This window comes from Nanorana parkeri, unplaced genomic scaffold, assembly GCF_000935625.1.
Source record: "Nanorana parkeri isolate BGI_ZX_2015 unplaced genomic scaffold, ASM93562v1 scaffold240, whole genome shotgun sequence".
NCBI classification, from domain to species: Eukaryota; Metazoa; Chordata; class Amphibia; order Anura; family Dicroglossidae; genus Nanorana; species Nanorana parkeri.
In genome coordinates, this window is record NW_017306508.1 from 447,310 (window position 1) to 473,011 (window position 25,702).

At 42.6% G+C, this 25,702-nt stretch overlaps 1 protein-coding gene across 1 annotated transcript; it reads left to right on the top strand.

Moving 5' to 3' along the window:
* The first annotated feature begins 3,342 nt into the window (after positions 1-3,342).
* On the top strand, positions 3,343-16,913 carry LBR (lamin B receptor). Its single transcript, XM_018556507.1, has 13 exons — positions 3,343-3,520; positions 5,650-5,841; positions 5,980-6,166; positions 7,906-8,058; positions 9,548-9,741; positions 10,770-10,824; positions 12,301-12,495; positions 13,599-13,702; positions 14,151-14,276; positions 14,722-14,890; positions 15,185-15,265; positions 15,370-15,492; positions 16,741-16,913. Exons 1-13 carry the CDS (start codon positions 3,356-3,358, stop codon positions 16,899-16,901), a joined length of 1,905 nt encoding a protein of 634 aa, XP_018412009.1. The 5' UTR covers positions 3,343-3,355; the 3' UTR covers positions 16,902-16,913.
* Positions 16,914-25,702: the final 8,789 nt, after the last annotated feature.

A 25,702-nucleotide genomic window follows, 5' to 3' on the forward strand; every position in this document is an offset into this window, starting at 1 on the left:
ATGTCTTGTTCGCAGTTTCATGTGTAAATGTAACAACAAAGGGTCAGTCCACTCGCTGGTATTTTGTTGGTTAGATGCCGGAAAGTTAAAGTTTGCATCATCACAGGGACCTCAGTGCTTTTTGCTCCCAGATCTAAATGCTAGTGGTGACCGTTGCCGAGGGGTCCTACTATTACATTTTCATCACCTTTTTTATAATGCTGGAGAGTCACAGTAGCCCTAATCTGTATAGAGGCGAGGGGGCAATCCAACGGCACCAGGGCATTTCTCTCCTGAATATGACCTGTTTTTAAGGGCCTGTTCACATGAGTTTCAGGTCCGGATCAGGTGCAGATCTGCTGACGCGGTGCTATGTGTTTTTGCCTCGTTTTTGATGCGTTCCAGTAAAAAAAAAATGGGCTATCAGTATGTTAGCTGCAGTGCAGTGATTAGTTTGTGTCCTCCCGTTACCCTAAGGAGAACTATGGGTAAAAGCCCTGACCCCATAGTTCTCCTTTAAATATAAACATTAGTGAAAATGTATGCGCTTCATATTCCTAAAAGCACATGGACAAGGACAAGTTAGATGTTTTAAATTGCCAGCTGCTGTGATATTACATTTTGTATAAGTTGTTGCATGTGTTTAGAATTAGTTGCAGATTTGTGCTGCTTTTAATTTTTCACAGCTGGCATCTGTGCACAATGACACAAATGACAGCAGTCATAATAGCTGCCAGAGTATCGATGGCAGTAATGTGTACATGGTTAAATGAATGTGCATGATATCAGAAGTGCGTATTGCCAAGTGAAATTTCTGAAGCCAACATTTCTGGGTGGGCCAATCTACTGTGTCCCCTGCTGCTTTTAGTGGCTCCTCACCCTGACCCCAGAGGCATTACTGAGTTCTGTAGTGACGTTGGAGTCAGTAGGAGCAACAACTAGTGCAGCGGGGGCACAGATTGATGCTCCTGGAGGTGTCTGTTTCAGAGAACACTTGATGATTTCTCTGCAATGATGAGACATTCCACGGCACAGGCAGCAGGAAAAGTAATTTACTTCTTTACAGGTAGCTCTTCTTGCAGCAAGTTTAAGTGACAGCAGCTTTCAATACAGTTATTGGAATCCAGTCTGTTGTCAGCTGAAAACAGTAAGAATAGTGTCCCATTGCAACATGCTTTTGTAGTACATCTGCAAAGTAAATAAAAGATTTTCTTTACATTCTGAGTGTAGCCATTGTGACTGACAGTGCAGCAACCCTGCTTTGTATTACAGTCATTTCCAGGATGTGGTCATATTTTGTGAAAGCCTTCATGCTAAATCAGTGACAAGAATAAATTAAGTCGGGATTGATTAGCTGTTGTTCAGTAGGTTGTCCGTACATGTGGAAGGTTTTTTGTAAGTTTAAATTTAAAGTCCTTTGCAGAAAAAGTGATCAACCAGTAATAAATATAGGTCTGTGTGTGACCCCACTTGGATGCTGGGTCAGTTTTAACCTTTTTTAATCCTTATTTGTTTCTTGTTCATTGAGGGACATAGGAGTTCAGAAACAGTTGGGTTATGCTGCTGCGTTCAGGAGGATTTGAAAATTGGTACAAAAAAAATTGTAGGCAGCCAGGTAGACCCCTCCCCACTCCCAGCATGCTGTATTTTTTTCCCTAGTGTCTAGGAGTGTCTACTAGCCTGCTGAGAAAAATAACTTTTTTGATAGCTTTTTTTTTTTTTCTTCAATCAAGATTCTTCTACAAGCTCCTCGAGCTTGTGTCTAAATGCAGCTGCGATCCAGATCAGTGCTGTACCTGGAATCAGCTAGACTAGATGATTGGGAGGCCAGCCTGGAATGTTACCTTCAGGGCCTGTTCACATGAGATCAGGTCCTGATCAGCAAACTTGGAGCTGCTGATGTGTTTTTGGCCGCGTTTTTGTTTTTGCTGGAGTGGGGCTGTTAGTATGTTAGCTGCTTCGCAGTGCGTTTTTGACGCGTTTGCGTATCCTGACCGTTTCTGGACCTGACAAAATGTGACATGCAGTATTTTTTCTGTCGTAAGCTGAACGGACTACGCACGTGAGAACTGTAGCCCATAAAACACATAGGGATACATTGGGATGCATTTTGAGTGTAGCAGCGTACGGAGACGGTCAGCACACAAAACGTCGTGTGAACAGGCCCTCAGCCACTGGACTCTGCCATGTTTCGGTCTCCAGACCTGAGTGGACTGTGTTAGCTGTGGAGCACCTTTCTGAGTCTTGAGCCGGGTGACATTATAGTGTTCTTTTGTGGGTTTGTCAGTGTTTTCTTGCCTTTGCCTACTCATTTGAAATGATTTTGGATATCCCTATGGTCTCGGACTTTGAGTGTCCCTCATAGAGAGGAAGAAACTGAGATATTTGTACTTTGCAGTAAAGTTCATTTCTTGGAGTTCGTTGATGGACACAGGTCCCACTCCCACCCCTCTGTTTCTATGCTCATGGTACTACTTTTCCACAAAACTAAGGCATGCAGAGAGTTTTTTTGCTAGTGTTCATATCTCCTGTAGGTGGCAGTACAACCCAACAGTCTGAATTCCTGTGCCCCTCAATTAACTCCAAGAAATTGATTTTACGGCAACTATAAAAATCCGATTTCCATTAAATGTGACATTAACAAGCCTTGCTGCACAAAATAACACACCTGCAACTTCTTGCAAATCAAAGTGCATTAATTAGTTAAATTAAATCAATTGTGTATTTCGGTGTGCTGTAGTGGAAGTGCATTTGTACTGTGTGGGGGGGGGATGCCATGTCCACGCATTGGTGTGAATCTGATGTTTGTGATGGGAAATCAGTGAGTCGCCAGTTTGTCTTCATAGAATGTGATGTATTATGACATTGCCTTCTTTGCTGCAGTGTTCAGCAGTCTATGGGGAAGAGAATACATGGTGGTTATAGGTATGGAGGAGCATGTGGCTCCCTCTGGTCCTCCGCTGACAGAGCATAGAGTCCTTTAATCCTGTGTAAACTCGGACTAGAGAGATTTTCACTTTAACCCCTTTGCGACTGCAGTATTCCTTGTTAAATCTACATGGAAAATGCCCCTTGCTATGAGAACATTTATTCACCTCGCAGCAAAGAACTAGGAGTGCACATCTGTGTGTGTTCCTGGTTCTCAGAGCAGACCTCAAGCTTAAAATAAGTCATACAGCTAATGTCAACTTAGCATACTGAGGCTGCTAAACCTGGTTTGGGTATCTTCGCTTAAAAAAAAATCCAATCTAAAAAGGGTTAATAAGTGTTGCTAAAATCTTTGCTCTGCAAATAGATGACATTTTTTTCCTCAACACTGGGGTTTCACGTTTTAAAACTTTCTTTATTTTCTTTTATAGAGTTATATCTCTTTAAAATGCCTGGGCAAAAATTTGAAGATGGATCCGCTGTGATGGGCAGATGGCCAGGGAGCAGCCTTTACTATGAAGTGCAGATTGTCTCATTTGATCCTTTATCTCAACTTTATACTGTGCGGTATAAAGATGGAACTGAGCTTGATCTTAAAGAAGGTGATATGAAAGTAAGTATTTCATTGTTTGACTTCAGTATGTTATACATTGTCTAAGTCTTATCAGGTTTTTTTAGGGATGCACTGATATATTGGCCGAAAATGGCACTTTTGGCATAATGCCGAAAGTGCAATTTTCTGGGCGATACAGTGGTGCATCCGTGATTTCTCTCCTTCCCCTGGACGCTGCTCTGTGTCCCAGCTGGGAGGAGAGAAACTGCCACAGGCGGCCTGAACGCTGCGGCAGTAGAGCGCTGTCAGTGGCCGGCGTCTCTCCTCCCTGCACCCCTCAGCCTCCTGTCGCAGAGCGGTGTGGGGGCGGAGAAAGCCTGTGCTGTCACAGGTGGCTGAGCTCTCCTCCCTGACCCGCCCCACCCAGCCTCCTGTGACAGCGTGTCAGAGGGGAGAGCGCTACAAAGATTCAGTGATCGCTGAGTGTTTGTAAATAATCGAGGACAAAGTATGTGTACTATATCCTTATTTATGAATGACTGGGAAGTGATCTACATCACCTCCTGTTCATTCATGATTGTGGTTATAGTAAACATACTATGTTCTCATGTTATGAATGAACAGGAACACTCAGTATAGAGCATTCCTCTTCATTTATAACTGGGGCTGCAGAAAAAGAGATTGAGCACTCTGTGTCCTCAATCTCTTTTTCTATTTTAAAAGGGAAATATCAGGGGTCTGTTTAGACCCCTAATAGTTCCCCGAAGCCCCTAAAAGTAAAGTAAAAAAATTAATAAATCTAAAACAAGTTTATAAAAAATAAATAAAATAAAATAAACATTTTCGGTTGCGGCCTGACTTTTTATTTTTATTATTCGGGTTCGCTTCGGTTTTGAAATTTTCATTTCGGTGCGCCTCGTTTTTTTTTGTTTTTTCTTCAAATATGTATGGGAATATCATGAACTTTAAGTGGGCCTAGCTATATCAAGTTAAAATGGAAAAAAAAAGTACCTTTTGTTTTTTCCCCCCATCTTTCACGCTGTGATCTGAAACATAGGTAAATTCTTCTGGGGTTAGCTACAAGCATTCACATTGTTTTTCACTTACATGAGAATAAGGACATCAGCAAAGTAAAGTTAATGGCAGGCATCGTGTGGTGTTTGCTCTTTGGATGCACTTTTACTCGAAAATGGAGTACAGTCTAATCTCTCATATTTACTGTGATAGAAAATACAATTACCATCCACTATAGTTATTAATGTAAATATTATTTGAAAACATTGTTGGTAGTTTACCAACATATGTATTTGGCTGCATGTTGTACATCAAATGATCTCGGTGTGGTCTATCCCATTATCTCAACATACTGTTGACGAACGGTTCCCATTACATGCAGGTGTCTCGATGGAGTGGCACCAAATCCCCTAAACAATATCTACTCTAATATGCAAATATTAAAACCTTCTGTGTCCATTGATCAGTGACGCCATGGGTCACATTGATGAACCAGTAGCAGACTGTGATGGAGTGGAGCCAAGCACTGTATTGCTAGCTGAAGTGATGTTTGCATGGTGGATCACCAGGGGTTTTGAGGGCCCCTGAAGTTTTCTGCAAGAAAATGGAGGCTATTTAGAGGCACTTCTGCTGTGATATTCTGATGCCAGTTGACATGAATGAGCTGGTTTAACCCCTTCATGACTGAGGCCCTTTTTTCAATTTTTGCACCCATGTTATATTCCACATTTTAGGCCTGAAAATGACATAAAACCCCCCAACATTATATATTTTCTGAAAGCATTCCCAGAGTCAGTTGTTGGAAGAGCACAAGAAGATGTGTATTGACACAGGCTAGTTTTATGTAGAAGCATTATATTTCATGCTATTTTAAAGTTATATAATTATGCTCTTTGTGTTGACAGGTTCACTATAAACTGTGAAGAGCTCAGTTAGTATTTGCACAGACAAAAAGCAGACGCAAGTAATTCGCTATTTGAGCAGTATGTTTCATATTGTGTCGTGTCATTTTCTTGTAGATTTTTTTTTTTTAATGTTGAAACCACCTGAAAAGTAGTTCTACCAATGGCCCAAAATTAACTTTTTGTGTTAGCAGTATCACAGCATCTTTCACAAATTGTAGTAAAATGGCTTATACTTTTTGTTTCCTAACCTTGACCTATTTGCTATGCTAGGCCTTGAGTGCTTTCCGAAAAAAGGGGAGTTCAGCCTCTCCCTCGAGACGGAGGAGCCGATCTAGATCACGTTCTCCTGCACGTATAAGGTCACCAGGCCGTACGCCAAAGAAGAGCCAGCAGCCATCTCCAGTTCCTGTCGCCAGAGACAGCCGGAAGGGAGACTTGTTAAAGGTCCAACTTACACCATTGGTAATGACTTTGTAATTCTCTACAGCATTCATTGTATTCACAATGGCATATTAGGAAGTCATGTTTCTGGACAAATGTATGTTTTTCTTCAGGTGGGTTAAGGGTTTTGGCTTAATTGATTCACTTCTTTAATTTCAGAGACTTGAAGACTTTATCAGTGGAAAGAGCAATGGCGAAGCAGAGGGTATTGGAAAAACTGTTGATTTTCTCAGAGAGAATTTGCGTACTACAGTGGAGAAAGATGATTACCTCAGGGAACCTTTGCGTAGTAACGTGGAGAGAGAGGATTTCTTCAGGGAGTCTTTGCCTAGTAACGTGGAGAGAGTGGATTACTTCAGGGAGTCTTTGCGTAGTAACGTGGAGGGTGAGGATTTCTTCTGGGAGTCTTTGCCTAGTAACGTGGAAAGAGAGGTAAGCTGCTGTAATGCATTGGATTCTTCCAGCACAGTTTATCAACTCTTAACTTTTCTACTTTGGGAAGCAGGAGATGTTTGTCACTTATTGTTAGGATCGGGTCACACAAGAGCTTTTACGCTTACAGTCCTTTCAGGGGACTGCTTCCAAAAACACTGGCAGGATCTGAGCATTTCACCTTCAAATCTGTAGAATTAATGAATGTCAGTCTATTGTCTGTGTCCCTGAAGAGTTTTTACCTCCTGTCCTGTATTTCACCTAGAAAGCAAGTTAGGGGAAATCTTCCCAACATGGACACAGCTATAAAATCCTTAGTTCTATCCCTTCTCCGCACTCTTCAAAAAGGGTGGGTTTAGCCCCCTTTGGGGCCTTGAGTCCTCACTCTTCTGAGAAAACTTTCCACAAGATTTTGGAGTGTGTGCGTGGTGCTTGGAGGGGGGAGTTTGTGCCCATTCAGCCAAAGGAGCATTGGTCAGGTCAGGTAATGATGTTGGATAAGAATACCTGGCACAGTCAGCGTTCCAGTTCATCCTAAACCATGTCCTTAGGGAGCTGGAACAGAAAAGGGTGTTCCCCAAATGTGCCAAACGTTTGGAAGTTTTGTCTAAAATGTCTTTGCTGTGGCATTAACGGTACAATTTACTGAAAACACCTGAACTAAATAATTTGTAACAGGGATTCCACACACTTTTGGCAATATAGGGGATGTGATGGACAGGTGCCCACAAACTTATGGTATATAACAGGACTGCCTACAATTTTTCGTCTGGAGATCTACTTCTCAAATGATGAGCTCAATGAGATCTACCAATGAAAAAACACCTGCAGGAGGGGGTGTGGCGGTGCATTGCAGTCAATGGCACCACAGCCAAGCCTGCGGTGCGATCGGCCGCACGCGCAATGCAGGCAAGATCTGGGGTGCGATCGGCAAAAATGCTGCAAGCACTATTTTTGCAGATCGCATTCGACCGGAACGCAGATACTAATGTGCCTCCGTTCTGGTTGCAGGCGATCGCACTGCGGGTGGGGGGTGTAGCTGCGGTGCCATTGCCTTCAATGCCCCCTTTCGCCTCTGAACGCAGGGAGCCAGCCGGCTTGCGTTAGTGTTTTCTAGAGGCCGAACAATCTGGAACGCAGACTTTGTGTTGTGAACCGGCCCTCTCTTTTGGCTGCCTCTTCTCTCTCCTCACTCTCTCCCCTGTTTATATCTGCGGTCTCTTCTCTCACTTTCTCTGCGGTCTCTTCTCTCACTTTCTCTGCGGTCTCTCTCATGTCTGTCTTGTTCTTACCTCCACTGAAGCTTCCCAGGTCTCCTCTCATGCACTGGCTTTCTGTCCTCCCGGGGAGAGGTGTCCCGCCATTTTCCGTCTGACACATTCAGCTGCATGAGCACCACGGGAGGACTAGACACAGGTCAGTGAGCCGATCGCGATCTACCAGTGGTCGCTTTGCAATCGACTGGTAGATCGCGATTGACATAATGGGCACCCCTGGTCTATAACATATTTAGGCAGTATCCCAGTAGCGTGTAATGTTTGCTTTCAGTGGATAAACACATGGAAATATATTTATAAATGTTTTTGTAGTTCTGCTTGCTGTGAATGTGTTTTTGTTTTAAAATGCTAAAAATCACATCGTTGTTGTTTTTACAGGAGAAAGTGGTGAAAGAACTTGTAAAAAATGAGAGAGTCTTACGGTATAGACGTAAAAAGGAGGATCATGTAGAAAAAGAATCTAACTATACAGAGGTTGATAAAGCAAAGCCAGCTGAAGAGATTCAATCAGAGTTTGGAGGGACTATAGGTAAGTCTTCATTTATTAGAACTGCCTATTTTCCTCAACCTTTAGTTTATGGTGAAACATTTCACAAATTCACATAAAGCAAGAAATGTATGACGTCTATGAAATGCGATGGGATTCCCTTTACAGGTACAGCCTTGCTCCTGAATATTTCCCAATTAGTGCCCATGAGCAAACAAGGGTTTTTTGGGTGTTCATCCTTTTGCTTGGCCTCCAATGCTGGCAGTAGGAGACATGAAGGTTCTTGTGGTGAATCAAAGGTCTCCATCCACATTTTTGCTGGCTGGATAAATATTATATTGCCAATGGTCAGCCACTCCTTGTGTGAAATCCCCCAACACATTTACCGGGGCTTTCCAAATTTCACATAATTGTTGAACTTCATGTGTATCAAATGGAGAAATTAGTAATTTATGATCACACTCGGGATGGTTGTCAGTTTATAAAAACAAAAGAGAAAAGTAGGGTTGCACAGATACCAAGTACAGTACTCGGTAAAAGTACGAGTACATGTACCGATACTTTTGAGCTCCAAGACTACACTAGAGAAAAATGCAAAAATTAGGAGGCAGCTGCCATTTGTAAGGAGCACACGGAGCTCCTGGGATTTGTACATCTCTGTTTTAATGTACGATTTTGTTTTTATAAATATAAATAAAGTGATGCACAGATACCAGTTTTGCGAGTACGTGTACTGGTACTTGCCGAGTACTTACAAGTACGAGTACTGATACATTTCTGTTTATTGTCATGTGACAGTTTTTCTAAAACAATACAGACTAATGATTTCAGGGCAGTGGTGGAGTGCCAGAGCCAGGTCCCAGCTGCAACCCTGGTAGTTCTCATAAAAATGCCAAGTATCGGCACTGGTACTCGAAAAGTATCTGTGCATCCCTAGAGAAAAGTGAAGCACATAGTGGTCAGTCAGCATCTTACGCTCAGGGAAAATTAAACAAGCAATATATGCATATATGTTGCTTTGAAAAAGGATCCCTGCGTGTATCCCAAACGTCAGCACCTTATGACGCTGTGTGACACTTTGCACTCTATTTATTAACCGGGATTTTGATACTGGATTCCCTGAGTGTGTGCCGGTGAAACGCTTGAATCTACTATTGATGATTGCACGGCGCCATCCGTGCGGTCACCTCGAGCACCACAGATGCCTTTCGGAATATAAGACCGTAGGAATGCGGATGGCACTTGGATTTTGTTACAATATATGCATATATCTAGGCTGCCACTGCCAACCATTGCATCAGAAAATGCTAGATGTTTGGCTGTCATGAAAAGTGATAAGGAATTTGACTTTTCTCTGGCTTCAATTTGCTGCTTCTTGTCTAATTCAAAAATATTGAAGCCAGATCTGGCCAGGGAATTTTCAAATGGAGGCCAAACATGGCAGTGCTGCATTTTTTTCTCACAATTGTTGTACTGTAATCAATAATCTATATTGCTGTTCTATTAGCTCATTGAGTTTTTTTCTTTTCAGGAACCTTTTTTATGACATTGTCTATGCCGCCATTGCTGTACTACTTGCTGAACCAATGTATTCAGAAGAATGCGTCGCTCTTCAGTTTCTACCCTCAGTGGTCACTGGCTGACTTGTGGAATCCTACAGTTTTGGGTTACTTTGCTTTGTGGATGCTTCTTAATGCATTATTCTACCTGCTCCCTATTGGAAAGGTGAGGACTTTACAACCGTTATGTCAAATGTAAAGTTAAACAAAGTAGCAGCTGTTCTTCCCCTTGGGCTATATTCATATAATAAGTTCTTGTGTCAGGCAGAGATTCTGAAAATACATTAATTGTGCGATGAAAATAGCTTTGTATCGCCTCTTATTCATACGCACACTGTTTTTCCATTGGAAAAAAAAAAGTAGTATTTGCAAAATACAAGTAGCATAAACATGTACAGCGAGTAGTCATAATGCAATTTTATTAGAAAGAAAACAGTCACATTAACATGTAAACTGTCCAGGAATGTTTTCGGCAGGGAGCTACAATTTACATTTGTAAGTAATAAACATCTGCCCGTGCTGTGATGTCTTACCAAGCCTCAAATTTACATTGGGGATTGGTACATGTAGGTGGTGTTTAATTCTAGGTGGATGACCATTGCAGTGGGGTAGAGCTAAGGCCCCAAAAAGTTATCGACCCTGTTGATGCATGGAGACCATAATTTCTGAAACGCCAACAGCCAATGAGCGTATTTAACATTGTCTGTCACTGCAAGGGGGGTGAGGAGGAGGAGGCGGCAACACTTTCTAGCAACTGGTTTCCATGCAACACAATTCGTCCTGCCCACTGCATCAATGGCAAAAAAGCCAAGGATACCCGTTAAAGGGTTGATACCTTTTTAAGATGGGAAATCCTCACAGTTCAGGTCCACTTTAAGATGTCAAAAGTTCTCTGCTGCCAGCTGTTGGTGCTGGTTACTCATTCTGCCAACAGTTTTCAATTGTGTTGATTTTAGGGAAGGCCTTGAACTGTGCCATGTGTCTTTTGGCGCAGTTTGTTACCAGGCACAAAACATGGGCCTCACTGGTACCAGGTCGAAACCCACAGTACAATAAGCATCATGGTGGAGAACCTCTAGATCTGTGGGCTGTATTATACAATACATTGACACAAGGTGTGATGAGCTGTGTGCTTGACAAGTTTTTACATGTCAAGACTTTCTAACTTAAGAGAATTGTGTTTTTTTTTTTAAGGTGGCATACGGCGTGCCCCTTGCAAATGGGAAACAGCTGAAATACAGAATAAATGGTAAGGTTTCCGGCTTATAGCCTTCTCTCTGGAACTTACGCTTGTCTTCATTTCTTTGTATTTTAAGCCTGTGGAGGACCCTAGATCATAGAGACTCAGCTGTACATAAGTCTTCTAGTCTTGTCCAATTGTTAGTAAAGCGCCATCCCTCCTGGTTCATAGCTCCACTTCTTTTCATCTAGACATTATATACTTTTAGACTTCTAATAGCTATTGTTAACTGACCGGGCTTAATGTTACATTTGTTGAGAAGTTGCAGCCCTGCATAAAGCTAGGATTCCAGGTTCTGCCAGACAAGTACATGTTTGCGCTTTGCTTATATCTGTTTTTACTGTAATGTGTGTAGAAATCTGCCAGATTATCATTTACATCGGGTTGTGATGGCCTTTTGTTAGACAAATCACCAGTGACTGAGATGATGTCTTGCTTCCATCAGTCATTAGGCTTAAGCAGCATTACTTGTGAACATGCTGGAAATGGTTGTTTAGCACTACATTTTTAAGGAATAATACTTTAATAATTTATGTAATGTTGGCACTGTCAGAGTACATGAGCCCTTATGAACCCCCCCTCATGCCAGTAGTATTATATTCTGCATCCATGACTAGGAAGAGTGTTGTAATTTTGGGTCATGTCAATTGGAATTAGAGCTGCAACAGTTAATCGATTTAGTCGATTAAAATCGACGATTGAAAACGTTGGCAACGTTTCCGATTCGTCGGCTATCGATTGATTTGCCTGTTCGGGGCTGTTCCGGGCTCCACATGCGGCCTGAGCCACACGTCACACGCTGCTCCCGCTGCGGCCGCCGTGCCCGCGGCACAGGCCGCGTAAGCCACGCCCACCGCACAGGACGCTGAAGCCGCGCACAAAAGTATAATGTATTATTGCTGGGACTTGTTGTTCCTCTATAGCTGGTGGTATTCTCCATTGCGCTGTATAATGTATTTTTGCTGGGATTTGTTCCTCTATAACTGGTCAGTGGTAATCTGCATTGCGCAGTATAAATCATTATACAGCGCAATGGAGAATACCACCAGCTATAGAGGACTACAAATCCCAGCAATAATACATTATATACAGCGCAATGCAGAATAACGCCAGCTACAGAGGACTACAAATCCCAGCAATAGTACATTATAGTATAATGTACTATTGCTACATTCCTCTATAGCTGCTGGTATTCTGCACTGCGCCGCTGTATAATGTACTATATTGCACACCACACTTTTTTTTTTTACTTCCACCGCGCCAAGCTTGCTCCCGTGATGGACTACAATCTTAACACAAACTAGTCGTCAATCACTGGAGCCTTTTTTTTAATATTATCCGATTAACCGATTAATCGAACTTAATAATCGGCCAACTAATCGATTATGAAAATAATCGTTAGCTGCAGCCCTAATTGGAATAGTCCTTGGGTATGTTTTGTTCTCCCCCACCCTGATTAATCTTCTGTGTGTTTTATCCTACTAGGAATCCATTCCTTGCTTCTGGTTTCTGTGATGGCAGCAGTGCTTTTGTACTATCAGGTCAACCTGCTGTATGTATACAATCACCTCCACCAGTTTGCAGCTGCAGCTACTTTATTCTCTGTTGTTCTAAGTGTTTATGCATTTGCACGTTCGTATCGAGCCCCTAAAGAAGACCTTTCTGAGGCTGGGAAATCAGGTAGGTCCCTTTTTGATTTAACAAGCATGTAGTTTTGGCTCATTTGGCTGTTTAGTGACTTTAAACAAGAATCCACTAAAATGTATAAAAGCAGTTTGCAGGGCTGTCCCACTAAATTTCATAAGGTGTGGGACGTTTGGATTGAATATGCAAAATCGGCGGTATATTCTGAACCCTAATCCTCATTTGTGTTTAGTATTTTATGACTGCCTCCTAATCTGCTCCTTCATTGATGTGGGGCAGCTCTTGACCTGCCCGCAGACCACCCGTTCTCTTATTTCTTAGTCTTGTAAGCTAAGACAGCTGAAGTGAGCTCCCCTATTTCTGGTTGATTCCACAAAGTTGCACTGTTTGTATTGTTGTGTACTTTATTTTGTATTATGTAAAATCCAGATAACAAAAAAAGGCATTTAATTGATGTAATTCACCTATACCCAGATTACTTGATCCCACCGCTGTAGGTGCATACCTCTGCTTTTGATAGAAAGAAAAGAACTTCCATCACATTTACAAAGTGGTGGTCTGGGGCATGTGAAGCCTCAAAGTTAGCCTCAAAGTTAATTTCAGATGATATGGTGGCAGTGGCAACTGGTCACATGACTGACAGATCATGTGACTGGGCTTTCTTCCTATCAGAGTGTTCTTTGCAGGTCTATGGGGAGAACACTTCAAAAGACACTGCATACCCAACACCCGTCCCTGCTTATAGATGTAACATAACATTTACTGCGGTGTAATGTGAGTTTTTGTTCAATATCTTCTGTCTTTAGATTTGATTAACAATTCCTCAAAGCCTCTTCCAAAATATCTCCTAGTGTTTATTAACTAGAGAATTGTATAGTGATGCTCGTTATGTTTTTGAAAATAGTTGTCTGTGGTGTCTGGCTTCAGTACTTTTGTTCCACAGACCTGATACAAGCATGTGGTAAATGTGTCAGAATTCCTCTTGTGTGTTTCCAGCTCAGTGACTTGGGAACCATACTATTTTATGTAGCAGCTTCATGGACATCAGCAACGTTCTTTGTTTTGTATGATTGATTTCTGTTTGATGCGTTTGCTGTTCTAATTTCATGCAGTCTGACATTGGTAATTTACTATTACAGGCAATTTCATCTATACTTTCTTCATGGGCCGAGAACTAAACCCTCACATTGGGAACTTTGACCTCAAGTATTTTATTGCCATTCAACCTGCAATTAATGGCTGGGTAAGGTGTTTTTTTTTTAATGTAAACCCTTTACAAACTTGGGCAATTTTGTGAGCAGGTGATGGGAGGGAGGAATGAATGCATATAATAGTTTAATACAAATGATCAGTAAATGAAAGCTATAGGCAGCTTACATTTATAAGGAAGTCTTGACGTTTCCTGCACACGTTTGTCCTGACCACTTGTCATATTAAAGGAACAGATGGAAAGTCTAAGGGCTATGCTAGCCTTCTGCATGAAAATTTGAGCAGTACGTATCAGTTCAGCTGCCGACATGTCTGGATCGACCAATCATTTTACAGCTTCCATTAAAGTTATCTTTGTTTTTCCCTCTTTTTGTATGATATGCTCTGTTTTGTATTGTAGAGGTAAACAAGGTTTAAATACTTCTATAGGTTGGGATGTCTACAGATATCATTTCATAATGTGATCTTTCATGATTTTCCAGGTTTTCCTCAACATTATAATGATTTTGGCTGAAATGCATGTCCAGAATCTTGATGTGCCTTCCGTATCTATGATCCTGGTAAACAGCTGTCAGCTGTTGTATGTTCTTCATGCTCTTTGGAATCAGGTAATGCACATTAACTCAACAAGACTTTCTTCTTAAGATGTGCTGTATGTATTTCTCTCCAACACATGTAGTGCTTTATAGCAGAATGCCAGCTTTAATGGGCACCTCCCCAAAGTATATTTACATCTTTTCCAAGGGACATCTGGCCTGTCCAGTGATATCTTTTCTCTTCCAGTATTGGCCGACCCTTAGTACGGCACTTAGTGGTGTGACCGTGATGACGTGTGAGTGCCATTCAGTGCAGTAGTACTGTGAGCCCAATCTGATGGTTTACTACCAATGTGAAATTATTTGTAACAAGATCATACAGTGGCTGTATTGTACTGAGTCAGAGGAGAAAGAGGGACAGAAAAGAAACAATATCTGCGTCTTACACATCTCATAAAATGGATTAGTGTAGCCTTACTATTGTGTATATTGACTGATCTCGCGTGCTTGTTTCTAGGAAGGGATGCTGACCTCTTTGGATATTGCCTACGATGGTTTTGGCTTTATGATGGCATTTGGAGGCCTCGTGTGGGTTCCCTTCACATACGCCCTGCAAGCAATATATCTGGTCAACCATCCGGTGGATCTTTCCTGTACAGTTGTTGCATCCATTATTGCTTTGAACAGTAAGTTTCCTCTATTACTAATTCTGCATTGTCAGTGTCTGGTCACCAACTGGGTCAGGTTTTTTTTGTAAATCACACCATGATGTAAACAAATAGTAGCTCAGCTTGTAAGTATAAAGAGGCTGCCAAGCAGAAAAGTTTTAAACAAATACAGCTGCAAGTAGTTTTATCATTTGCTAAAAAATAAGGTGGCTTATAAGGTGGAGCATCGTGCCAATGTCAGTAAGGTGGCATATTGTGTCACACATTCATCCATGCCACCTCAGGCATTAATGGTGGTTTTTGTACTTTTAGCTCTCGGATACTTACTATTTCGATATGCAAACAATCAGAAGTTCGCCTTTAGGAAAAATCCAGATGACCCGAAGCTTTCACGTGAGTCCAAACCCCTCGTCTGGTCTTTTAATTGGTCTGAATCCAGTGCTTGTCCTCATCTCAATTACACGCAGCTTTGTGAATGTTCCCTTTTCTCTCCCCAGATTTGAAAACCATCCCAACTTCAGCCGGCAGCCAGCTGATTGTGTCTGGGCTTTGGGGATGGGTCCGACACCCAAACTACTTGGGTGACCTCATAATGGCCTGGGCCTGGTGTTTGCATTGTGGTGAGTATTAGTGTGGCTGTGTTCAGTCATTCTGAAAATACAATCACAGTTTGTGGACAGCATAGATACCTTCTTTCCTAAATCATGGCGCAGGTTACATGAATGTCTGTAAAATGTATTGGCAATCCAAAGCACTAAATATTTAAATGTTACTATATCTAAAGACACAACCCCAATATTATGTGTTTTTGTTGTTGTTTTTTTGTACATAGTCCCTGTCAGATAATCACTATTGACTGTTGTCCTGCACAGCTCCCCCCTAAATGTAACACACAGAGGAGAATACTTGCTTGCTCTGGAGATCTTCACCCTGTGGCCCTGCCTGGCGGCTCACAGCCTTTGATTGAAAAAATTAAAGTAGAACCCTCCACCTGCTGGTTCTGTGTGCCTTGGCCTCATTCATTCCTCACTCATAGACCGCTCTATCCATAAGGGGATGGACCCAGCCAAAGGAATGAATGATGCCGGGGCACAGGACCTGGGCATAGCTCTGCAGTGCCTACAGTGTAGATCTCTGAAGTTGGAGCTAAGTATAAGTATTCTGTAGGGGGAAAGTTCACTGAAGATGAAGTTCTTGAATACCTTGTGAGCTCTCAGAACCATTATGTTGCTTTAGCTCCCTGTGTCAGGTTTGGGCCCTTCCACAAACTAGTAACTATATATCCCAGCATGCCCTGTTGGGCATCCCAAAGTTGAACGTACAGGTTGCTGTCTGATTGTACAGTCTTCTGGAGATTTACCAAAAACAAGGATCTGCCTGATGTGCAATCTGTCAAGTATGCATCCTAGACAGGGAGGAGGACTGGTTTAAAAGAGGTGTGAAAGGGGCCATTTATGTAAAAATAGAGAAGCCAAGCTTGAATAGAGGTGGTGGGGGGGGGCGGCCACATACAATGCTGTTTTAACCCCTCAGACTCCAATTATGCAAATGCAATCAACACCTGGTTGTGACTAACAGATTGCGTATTGGAGTAACACCACATTTATTCCCAGAGAATTTTTGTACAAGTCATTCTGTATTGAGAAAGCTGGTTGGATGTCCAGCGAAACGTCTTCAGGAAAAATACAGCAAGTCCAGTTGCCTTGACTTATTTTTTTACAGATATTCCATGACCTGGATGAATGAGAACCTTCACAGACGTATCTTATTGTAGATTGCACAAGTCTGCCAACTGCTGCTTTATAGGGGATTGTAGATTTATCCTGATTACCGGTAGTGATTGATCCTTTTATGTTTTGTCCTTCTAGGTTTCGCCAGCATTTTGCCATACTTCTACGGCTTCTTCCTCACCGACCTTCTCCTCCACCGTGTGACCCGAGTGGAACAGCAGTGTAAAAGAAAATACGGTCCTGACTGGCAGAAGTATTGTCAGCACGTCCCGTATCGCCTCGTCCCTTATATTTACTAGCTAGGCCACGCTGTGGATGTCACAATCATGTCGCTGTCTTTGGGTTTTCCTCTGATTTGGAGGATACGTGAGATCTGGTTTGGCCGTGCAAGTCATTGTAAATGTTTTGATATTTTGTATATAATGTTTTAAAGTAATTTTTTATAATGTATGCTATAGCAGCACAGAGGCTTTACTTTTCCCGCTGGGCAAGGAGAACGCTTCTTGTTTGTAAATGTATGTCCCGTGCTTTGTGTTTTCCGTTAGATTGGTGCAGACGCACTTTTTGGCAGCGTGACATAGGATGGGACGGCCGTATTGTAAACTGTCTTTCGATCACTAGTTGCCAGGGATATGATGTCTGGGCTGTCCAAGTACTTCCTGGTGAACCAATCAAAGTGGATCTGAAGCCAATTTTATTTTTTGTGTGTTTTGAAGAGTGGTGAGCGGCTAGAAGCCCTGCCAGGTTTTTATTGCGCCCTGAGTCCCTTTTGGGTAGATTCAACCTCTTTGTCCTAGTGACCCCTGACACCAGGACTGGAATTGAGGGAAAATCAAAAGTTTTAAGTTGTCACCAGAACAGGAACGTAGGGAAAAATCTTCCAATTGGGGTGTGTGTGTGTGTGTGTGTGTGTGTGTGTGTGTGTGTGTGTGTGTGTGTGTGTGTGTGTTTCGCGTAAATATGTATTTGGCCGTGCAAGTCATTGTAAATGTTTTGATATTTTGTATATAATGTTTTAAAGTAATTTTTTATAATGTATGCTATAGCAGCACAGAGGCTTTACTTTTCCCGCTGGGCAAGGAGAACGCTTCTTGTTTGTAAATGTATGTCCCGTGCTTTGTGTTTTCCGTTAGATTGGTGCAGACGCACTTTTTGGCAGCGTGACATAGGATGGGACGGCCGTATTGTAAACTGTCTTTCGATCACTAGTTGCCAGGGATATGATGTCTGGGCTGTCCAAGTACTTCCTGGTGAACCAATCAAAGTGGATCTGAAGCCAATTTTATTTTTTGTGTGTTTTGAAGAGTGGTGAGCGGCTAGAAGCCCTGCCAGGTTTTTATTGCGCCCTGAGTCCCTTTTGGGTAGATTCAACCTCTTTGTCCTAGTGACCCCTGACACCAGGACTGGAATTGAGGGAAAATCAAAAGTTTTAAGTTGTCACCAGAACAGGAACGTAGGGAAAAATCTTCCAAGTGGGGTGTGTGTGTGTGTGTGTGTGTGTGTGTGTGTGTGTATGTGTATGTGTTCCGGTAATAACTGTAATACAGGAAGTAAAGAGAAGTCTCTCCAATGGGACATAGAGGGCAACAACAAAAATGATGGGCTTTAACCCTTCCCTACTCTAAAATTTAAAAAAAAAAAAACTGTGAGGGAGTTGATCAAAATCTGGAGCAGCTGTTCACGGCAACCAATCAGCTTCTCTTTTCAAATCTTAATTGAACAAACTGAAGAGAGAAGCTGATTGGTTACCCCTGGTTACTGGTCCAGATTCTGTCTGCTCCTCTTTGTGGCTTTAGATTTACTTTAAAATGTTCCGTTTCTGAGCGGGCCGGTACCACTGTGTGTGGATCATCAGAAAAATCTAAAGTAACCTTTTGAAAGGTTTATATCCCACGTCCCCTAGATGATCTCACCCATAGATTACGGGTGAATGTAATTTTACAGAGCTGTACATTTATGTATATATTCTCTCTCCTCGATTGCCAAGGACTTGTGTTGTATAAAGAGGAGACATCGGAGTTTCTCTTTGATTGAAGTATCTATTATTCTATAGGGGAAATCACTATTTACTAGTAATATGCCCTGCGGGTATGCTGTGTGTACAACCGCTAGCAGGCTCCTTTTATAGGGGAGCATGTTAGGGTGAGCTTGAGGCTTTTCCAGTACCAAGATGTCATGTGTAAAGTCTTGTAAAGCTCATTTCCTATTCTGAAGATAGGAAGAAGAGTCCGTTCTCCTCTGCACTGCCTTTTATCTCGCCTCTTACCTACTATCATGTAAATGTAAAACGATGCTTTGAATTTGTATTACTAGAAGCTGTGATTGGCACAAAAGTAGCTTTGTTATGACAGATAGTGATACATTGTTAGGCAATCTGTGGTCCAATAGCTTCTTTGGAGTGGAAAGGTCTATTAGACCCCTCATGTCACCTTAAAGAGTACCTGTCGCCACTAATATGCCACTCGTAAGGCCCCTATGTGATGGCAAACTAGGTAAAGTAAGAATATATATGTATATATATTTTTTAATAAGATTAAAATTAATGGAAAAAAAAAAGTATAAAGGGGAGCGTGCGTGTAATTAGAGCTGCAGCTAACGATTATTTTCAAAATCGATTAGTTACCCGATTATTAAGTTCGGTTAATCGCATAAACAATAAAACGTGTAATAACGTAAACACCTGTTGGGTGCGCCTACGTATGGATAAAAGATCGTGCTACACTGCTGGGTATTGCCGCATGCGTCACAGAGGAATAATTCTAGTGTCAATAATCACGGATATTTCTAAACCGATGACCTGTACAGGCTTATAAAACGTTGCGTGTGGACAATTTCAGGTACCGTATTATGTCACCATTTTACAGACGTACGCAAGTTTTAACATGGGCATGTTGGGTATTTATTTACTCATCGTAACTTCATATTTTATGAAAAATATTGTGTATTTTGGGCTTAAATTACCATAAAGTGCATTGTTTTTGCAAATTAAGAGCGAAGAGTTGGACTAATATTGTGTGACCTAAAATTTGCAAGTGCCGCCATTTTATTTTACAAGGTCTCTGTGCTTTCAGCAAATATATAATATTTGGGAGTTTTAAGTAATTTTCAGGCCTAAAATGTGGATTATAACGTGTGCACAAAAAGTCCTCGGCAGTGAAAGGCTTTGTGCAGACCTCTATAGTGAGAATGGAGGGTAAATCTATGTTGGCAATCTTTGACCAGCTGCTGACATTGGTTTAGACATTTCGGCCAAAGGACTTTAGGGAATGATGCTGATTGGCTGTCTCTCCCTGAATGTCCTTTCTAAGGGCCGAGACTTGTGATTGGCTTATGTGGGAGATGAGAGTTGCATGTTCTTCAGCGTGGTTTAGTCTCTGTTGCTTTTCATTTGTCCGAGCCAAGGATGTTAAAGGAGAACTACGTGGAGAGTAAAATATACTCTGACCAGAACTTAGAGCCAGCAGTGTACACTGCAACTGTCACAGATCGGCTCTATAGATCGAGAGGTGAGCAATCGCATACCGCCGATCACTCAGCTCATGGCTTCTTCCTGCAGGGATTCCCCCCTCCCCTCTCTGTTCCTCCAGTGCTCATTGGATGGACAGACAGGGGAGGGGGCGGGCACAGCTGTCAATCACAGGGTGGTGGATCCTGACATTATTATCGGTATAATTCCTGGCTGTAGTGCAGCTCTGCGCTGTCAGCACATAGTGGGCAGAAGAATGCTATATGCTGACTTTGGGTCAGAGGAGGACATTAGTAAATATATTCCTGTGATCCAAAAGAGGACTAAATAAAAGTTTGCCCATAGTTCTTTTTTAACACCTACAGGCAAAGCACCGGCTGCCACTTTCTAGGCAATGCTCGCTACCCGTCTTTGTGGATTTGTCCATGTGTTCATTATGTAGTAAAAAAAAACAGGTCACCAGCACTCGTTTAGAATAAATATGTCCTTTTTAATGGACAATTGTGTCACTACAATCAACAGAGCCGATGTTTCGGGGGCCGCACAGGGTCCCTTCTTTCTAATTGTGACAATTTTACTGCCTTGAAGAAGGGACCCTGTGCGGCCCCCGAAACGTCGGCTCTGTTGATTGTAGTGACACAATTGTCCATTAAAAAGGACATATTTATTCTAAACGAGTGCTGGTGACCTGTTTCTTTTACTTCGTATTTTGCACGGTGCCATCCATGATAGTCATTGCGAGCACCACCGTTCTTATTTGGCTAGGACTGCTGTAAGGTGTGCGGAGAGGACCCCCACCACCTGAAAACGTATTCATTATGTAGTAGACTTAAAGAAAATCTCTATAGCAGGCCTTGTGCCTCCGATGCTTTAGTGCCTATAGATTGGGTGACCTTGTATGTTGTCAGCTGCTCCGAGGGGAACCTGAATATATTAACCCTTTTGCTGTCAGACTCTGCTCTTTACTTTTAACCTCTGCTAGTCAGGCGATTTTTGTTTGCCTTTTAAAAAAAAAAAAAAATTACTTTTTAGTTTACAGCTTTGTAAGTTTGTAATGTGTCCCCCCGAACCATTTATTTTCTGGAAGAACCGGTCTGCTAGAGTACAACGATGGTGCTGCTGACTATGTACGTCCTGCTATTGCTGTGCAATTGTCTATAAAAAATACACAAATCCATTATAAGCGCACAAACGCAACATTCCTACCGAGGCGGCAAGAAATCCTGCACCAGGCTCATGAATATTTCTACATTTTACATGAGGACTTTTTTTTTTTTAACAGAGGTAAAAGTACGCAAAACTCCAAACAAGTGACGCTAAAAATCTGCCGGTTGGCTTCACCCGTTTTCATTGTGTGAATGCCCCGTCTGCAATGCTGTGTGTGCGCTGCCATAGAATGATGCCGGCATGATCTTTTTAATGATTGGCTGAGATCGGTGCTTGGCAGGCGCTGATCACCGCTATTCCTTTAATCTGCAGAATTGAGGGGACTTTCCTGTTATGTCGCTGAAATGATCGGAAGCTTCTAGCAGAAGGGGATGTGAAGTTCTGATGAAGCTTTACGTCATTGGCAGGGAAGTTGTTAGAGTGGAGGGTGTATGAGGCCAATTAGAAACTCTCACCCAGGCCTGTGTCCCTTCTATTCATTCTATTGTATTGCTCGGAGCGTGTCCTGATCTTTACCAACAGGAAATCCTTCAGGACATGAATTGCAGGAACTTTATATTGGGAGTATAAGTGGCGGCACAGAGGGAAAGATTCCTAACAGCTACGCAGCAAAATTCTACGCCCCAGGCCGGTGTACTTTTTAATCAGATCTCCACTTTGCGCCACAGCTGGGATCTGTACCTCGGTCTCAGGCGGGTTTCTGGGGTCCACCTCTAGTACTGCAATTGGTCAGAGATCACATGACCTAACAGGGCAGCGGAATGGCTTTTCGTCTCTGCTTCACTTTCTTTTCATAGGGCACGGGGAACTTGTACTCATTTCCACAGTATGCAGAAAAGGTTTACATTGTTTTTACTTGCCGCTTCTATTGAGAATATATTGAGATTAGGATGAAATCCAAACGTTTTAGAATTTGCGCTGGTCATAAAGGAAGCAAAATACCCATTTGAGAAGCCTCAGACAGAAGCAGATATTCTTGGATCATATCCTGTAGCTGGGGCAGCTTTAGGGCTTCTGAGCTAGGACACAGAATTACCTTGTAATATTAACTCCTGTGTAGGCAACCTTAGCACTCCAGCTGTGGTGAAACTACAAATCCCATAATGCCTCCGCCTTCAGGAGTCATGTCTGTGGCTATCAGTCTTGCAATGCCTCATGGGATTTGTAGTGTCACCAGAATTGGGAGTTCTGAGGTTGCCAACCGCTGCTTCTGCCCCCCGACGTCTAACCATTAAACGGCTTACTGTTGTAGTAAGTTCACCAAGTGCCTCAGTCACTTTGGCATCAAGACTTTTCTATGCATTGTAATAGCCGAGCTGTGATCTCCCCTTCTGATGCCAGGTCACTAATATGCAAATCAGCCGATCTCTCCAACCAAATGCTCAGAATAATTTGTTCTCCATGCAAGTCCCGATCTACAATAATTGTTGTCCTTGGGAGCCATGCTGTGTCTGTCCACCCCCCTCCCCCACTGCTAATAAAAGTGACATGCTGAGGAAGGGTTCATTTAACTATGTGATACAGAATCGTGCTCAGAGCTTTGTGCGATCTGATGACCAGGACCACTTCTTGTTGTATATTTTGTTAGATGTTTGTTTTGTGGTGAAACAAATCGCTTTCTCAGGACTTTTTTATTGTTTTTGAAATCCTGTTTTATATATAGAAATGTACTTATGGGTATGAATCCAGAAATGTGCGTATTGATGCTACCTCTGTACATAGGACCGTTTACTAGTCAACGATTGGTTGTCGTCATGCAGCACTTTGTTCTCAGTTTATACAACCGCACTCTGAATTCACTATTGTGTGTCTCTCACCAGTGAAACATCATGTGCTTCCAGACCGCAGCAATATAACAGGCAGGAGAGGTTCTGTCACATTGTAATCCCTTTTTGCAGAGGAAGTGTGTACTTTGAGCTCGGCCTGAAGTTCTATCAAAACCTCTGACTTGTCGAGCTCTCCGACTGGGCACGTGACATCAGGTGACTGCCAGTAGGAGATGTAAAGCAGATGGAGCTAGTGCGCATGGGCAGAAAATCCTTGTCGAACTGTCTAACTATTGTCACTGCGCGACTAGCGGCTCATCGGATTCTATAACCTTCTACAAACTTAGATTCGTCCTAGGCTACAGAAGCCGATGCAGGCGCAGTGGTGACTGGTTGTGGAAAGAATCATGTGGCTGCGCAGCCGCGGTAACATAATACAACCTAGGACAAATATAACTGTAGTAGGTTATAGAAGTGGATAGCCGCGCAGGCGCTGTGGCAATAGTTAGACAGTTCAACAAGGATTTCCTGGGCATGCGCACTAGCTCCATCTGCTGTAGATCTCCTACTGTCAGTCACCGGATGTCGACAAGTTGGAACTTTCAATAGAACACCAGCACAGTGATTCCATTTCCTTCTGACGCTCTGGATACTGTCACAAGCAGCGGATAATGGGCGCCATTTGCACTGCAGAGCCCACTTCATCTCCTCCCTTGGCACTCTCTACTCCTCTTTTTACTCAGTCGGGTGCAATGGAAGATGTGGACAGTGGGTCAGGCCAGGCGGCTCAAACCAAGCATTCTGCAACAAAAGGACCCCTTTATGTGTGACAAACAACATCTGCCAGTTACAAGCAGCCACTTTTACTTAGGCTGGGTTCACACCTGGGCGTTTTTCCGCGCTTTCGTACTCGCGGAAAAACGCTCAAACAGGGAAATGCTATTATTTTCAATGTGCATGGTTCCCATCTGGGCGGTTTTCCACGAGTACGAACGTGCGGGAAACCGCCCTACACCCAAAGAAGTACATGTACTTCTTTGGGGCGTTTTGGTCGGGCGGTTCCATTGGGATACAGCCAAGTATCCCTCGGAAACGCACGTTTTTTTACCGCGAATCGTGGTAAAAAAACGCGCGAAAAACGTGCATATTCAATCCGCCTAGGTGTGAACCCCAGCCTTACAATTCATGCCTATGCACTCTGAAACTTGCACAATACATGAATCACAATGCAAAGCATGGCGCCATGACGGGAAGATAGCGGTGGTGTGGTCTCACTCTACACAACGTATGACAGATATGAATGGGCTTTTCATATTTGCGTTATGCTGTCTGTCTGCACACCGTGTTCTACATGTGAATACATTGTGTATAATAATGTTTTTGTATTAGGATAAATATATTGCCTCTATTTTTGCTATTCATATAAACCAATTTGTTATTCTAAGCATTTCATTTGTCACAAATGTTACTATAAAAAAAAGAATAAATCCTTCTGTGTGAACTTTTATCGGTTGTTGTTGTCTGGTAGTTTTATCTTTGAACAGATTTCCCCCAAATGATGGCGGAGTTCAATGTTGGTAAACTCCGGGTAGAGCTCTGCGTGGGACAGAACGGAGGACGTTACATCGGTGTTGTCCCTTTTGGAAAGTCTGCAGTGGTGTGATAGATAATGTGACTCATTTGCTGATTAACCCCTTCCTGCCAGCTGTAGGCATATATATGACAGCACAGTCTGGGCTCTAAGTAACGCTGCTATATATATATATCACGTTATTATTCTCACGTGCCCCCAGTCAATATGGCCGCCGCTTGAGTGGGGCAACTCAGAATAATAACGTGCTGGATTAGTGTAATCGTAGTTCATTTTATTACTTCATTGCTGTGCTGTATGTGTATAGGCCAATGCCTTGGCTGGCGCTCAAGTTTCTTGGGCAAACCTCTTGGTTGTAACAAAACCGCAAGTCAGGCGGTCGCAGAACTCGATAAGTGTCAACAGATCACGGGCCAAGTGGCTCCGTCGCCTAACGAAGGGAAGGGGGGAGGAGTCCGGTGACGTCGATGTCCGTGACGTCACCGGATCTACGACGGGACTCCCGGAAGCCGGCGGAGAGGTGAGTGTTTTCATTATTGATAAAAATAATTTTAATCGATCAAAAATTTTAACGATTAATCGGGTAATTCATCGTTAATTTACGCAGCCCTAATATATAGATATATCTATCTTACTGAGGGGCTAGTGTCCAGTTAGAATCCAGTTTCAACAAGTTTAACCATATAAGGGGTTTACCCACTATATGCTGAGAGCGCCACAGCCGTGACAGATCCCGACAATACTGTCGAGATACACCTCACTGGCTCCTTTCAGTTAGCGCTGGAGGATCGAAGAGGGGAGGAAGGGATTCCCTGCAGGGTGCGGTGACTGACGGTCACAGCTCTCTGCAGGGAGATGATCGGGAAATGAGCGAGCAGCGGTATGTTTTCCCTCTCTTCTCAATCAATAGACCTGACATGTAACTGTTTCAATGTTGCATGTCGGCTCTAACTATAGGGATGAGTGTAGTTCACTCACCCCATAGTTCACCTTTTAGTGGGTGAAAATTGACAGCTAACTGTGGGTACAGAAAACACACCTATATATACAGTGTGTGTGTGTATATATATGTATGTATGTATGTATATATATATATAATATATATATATA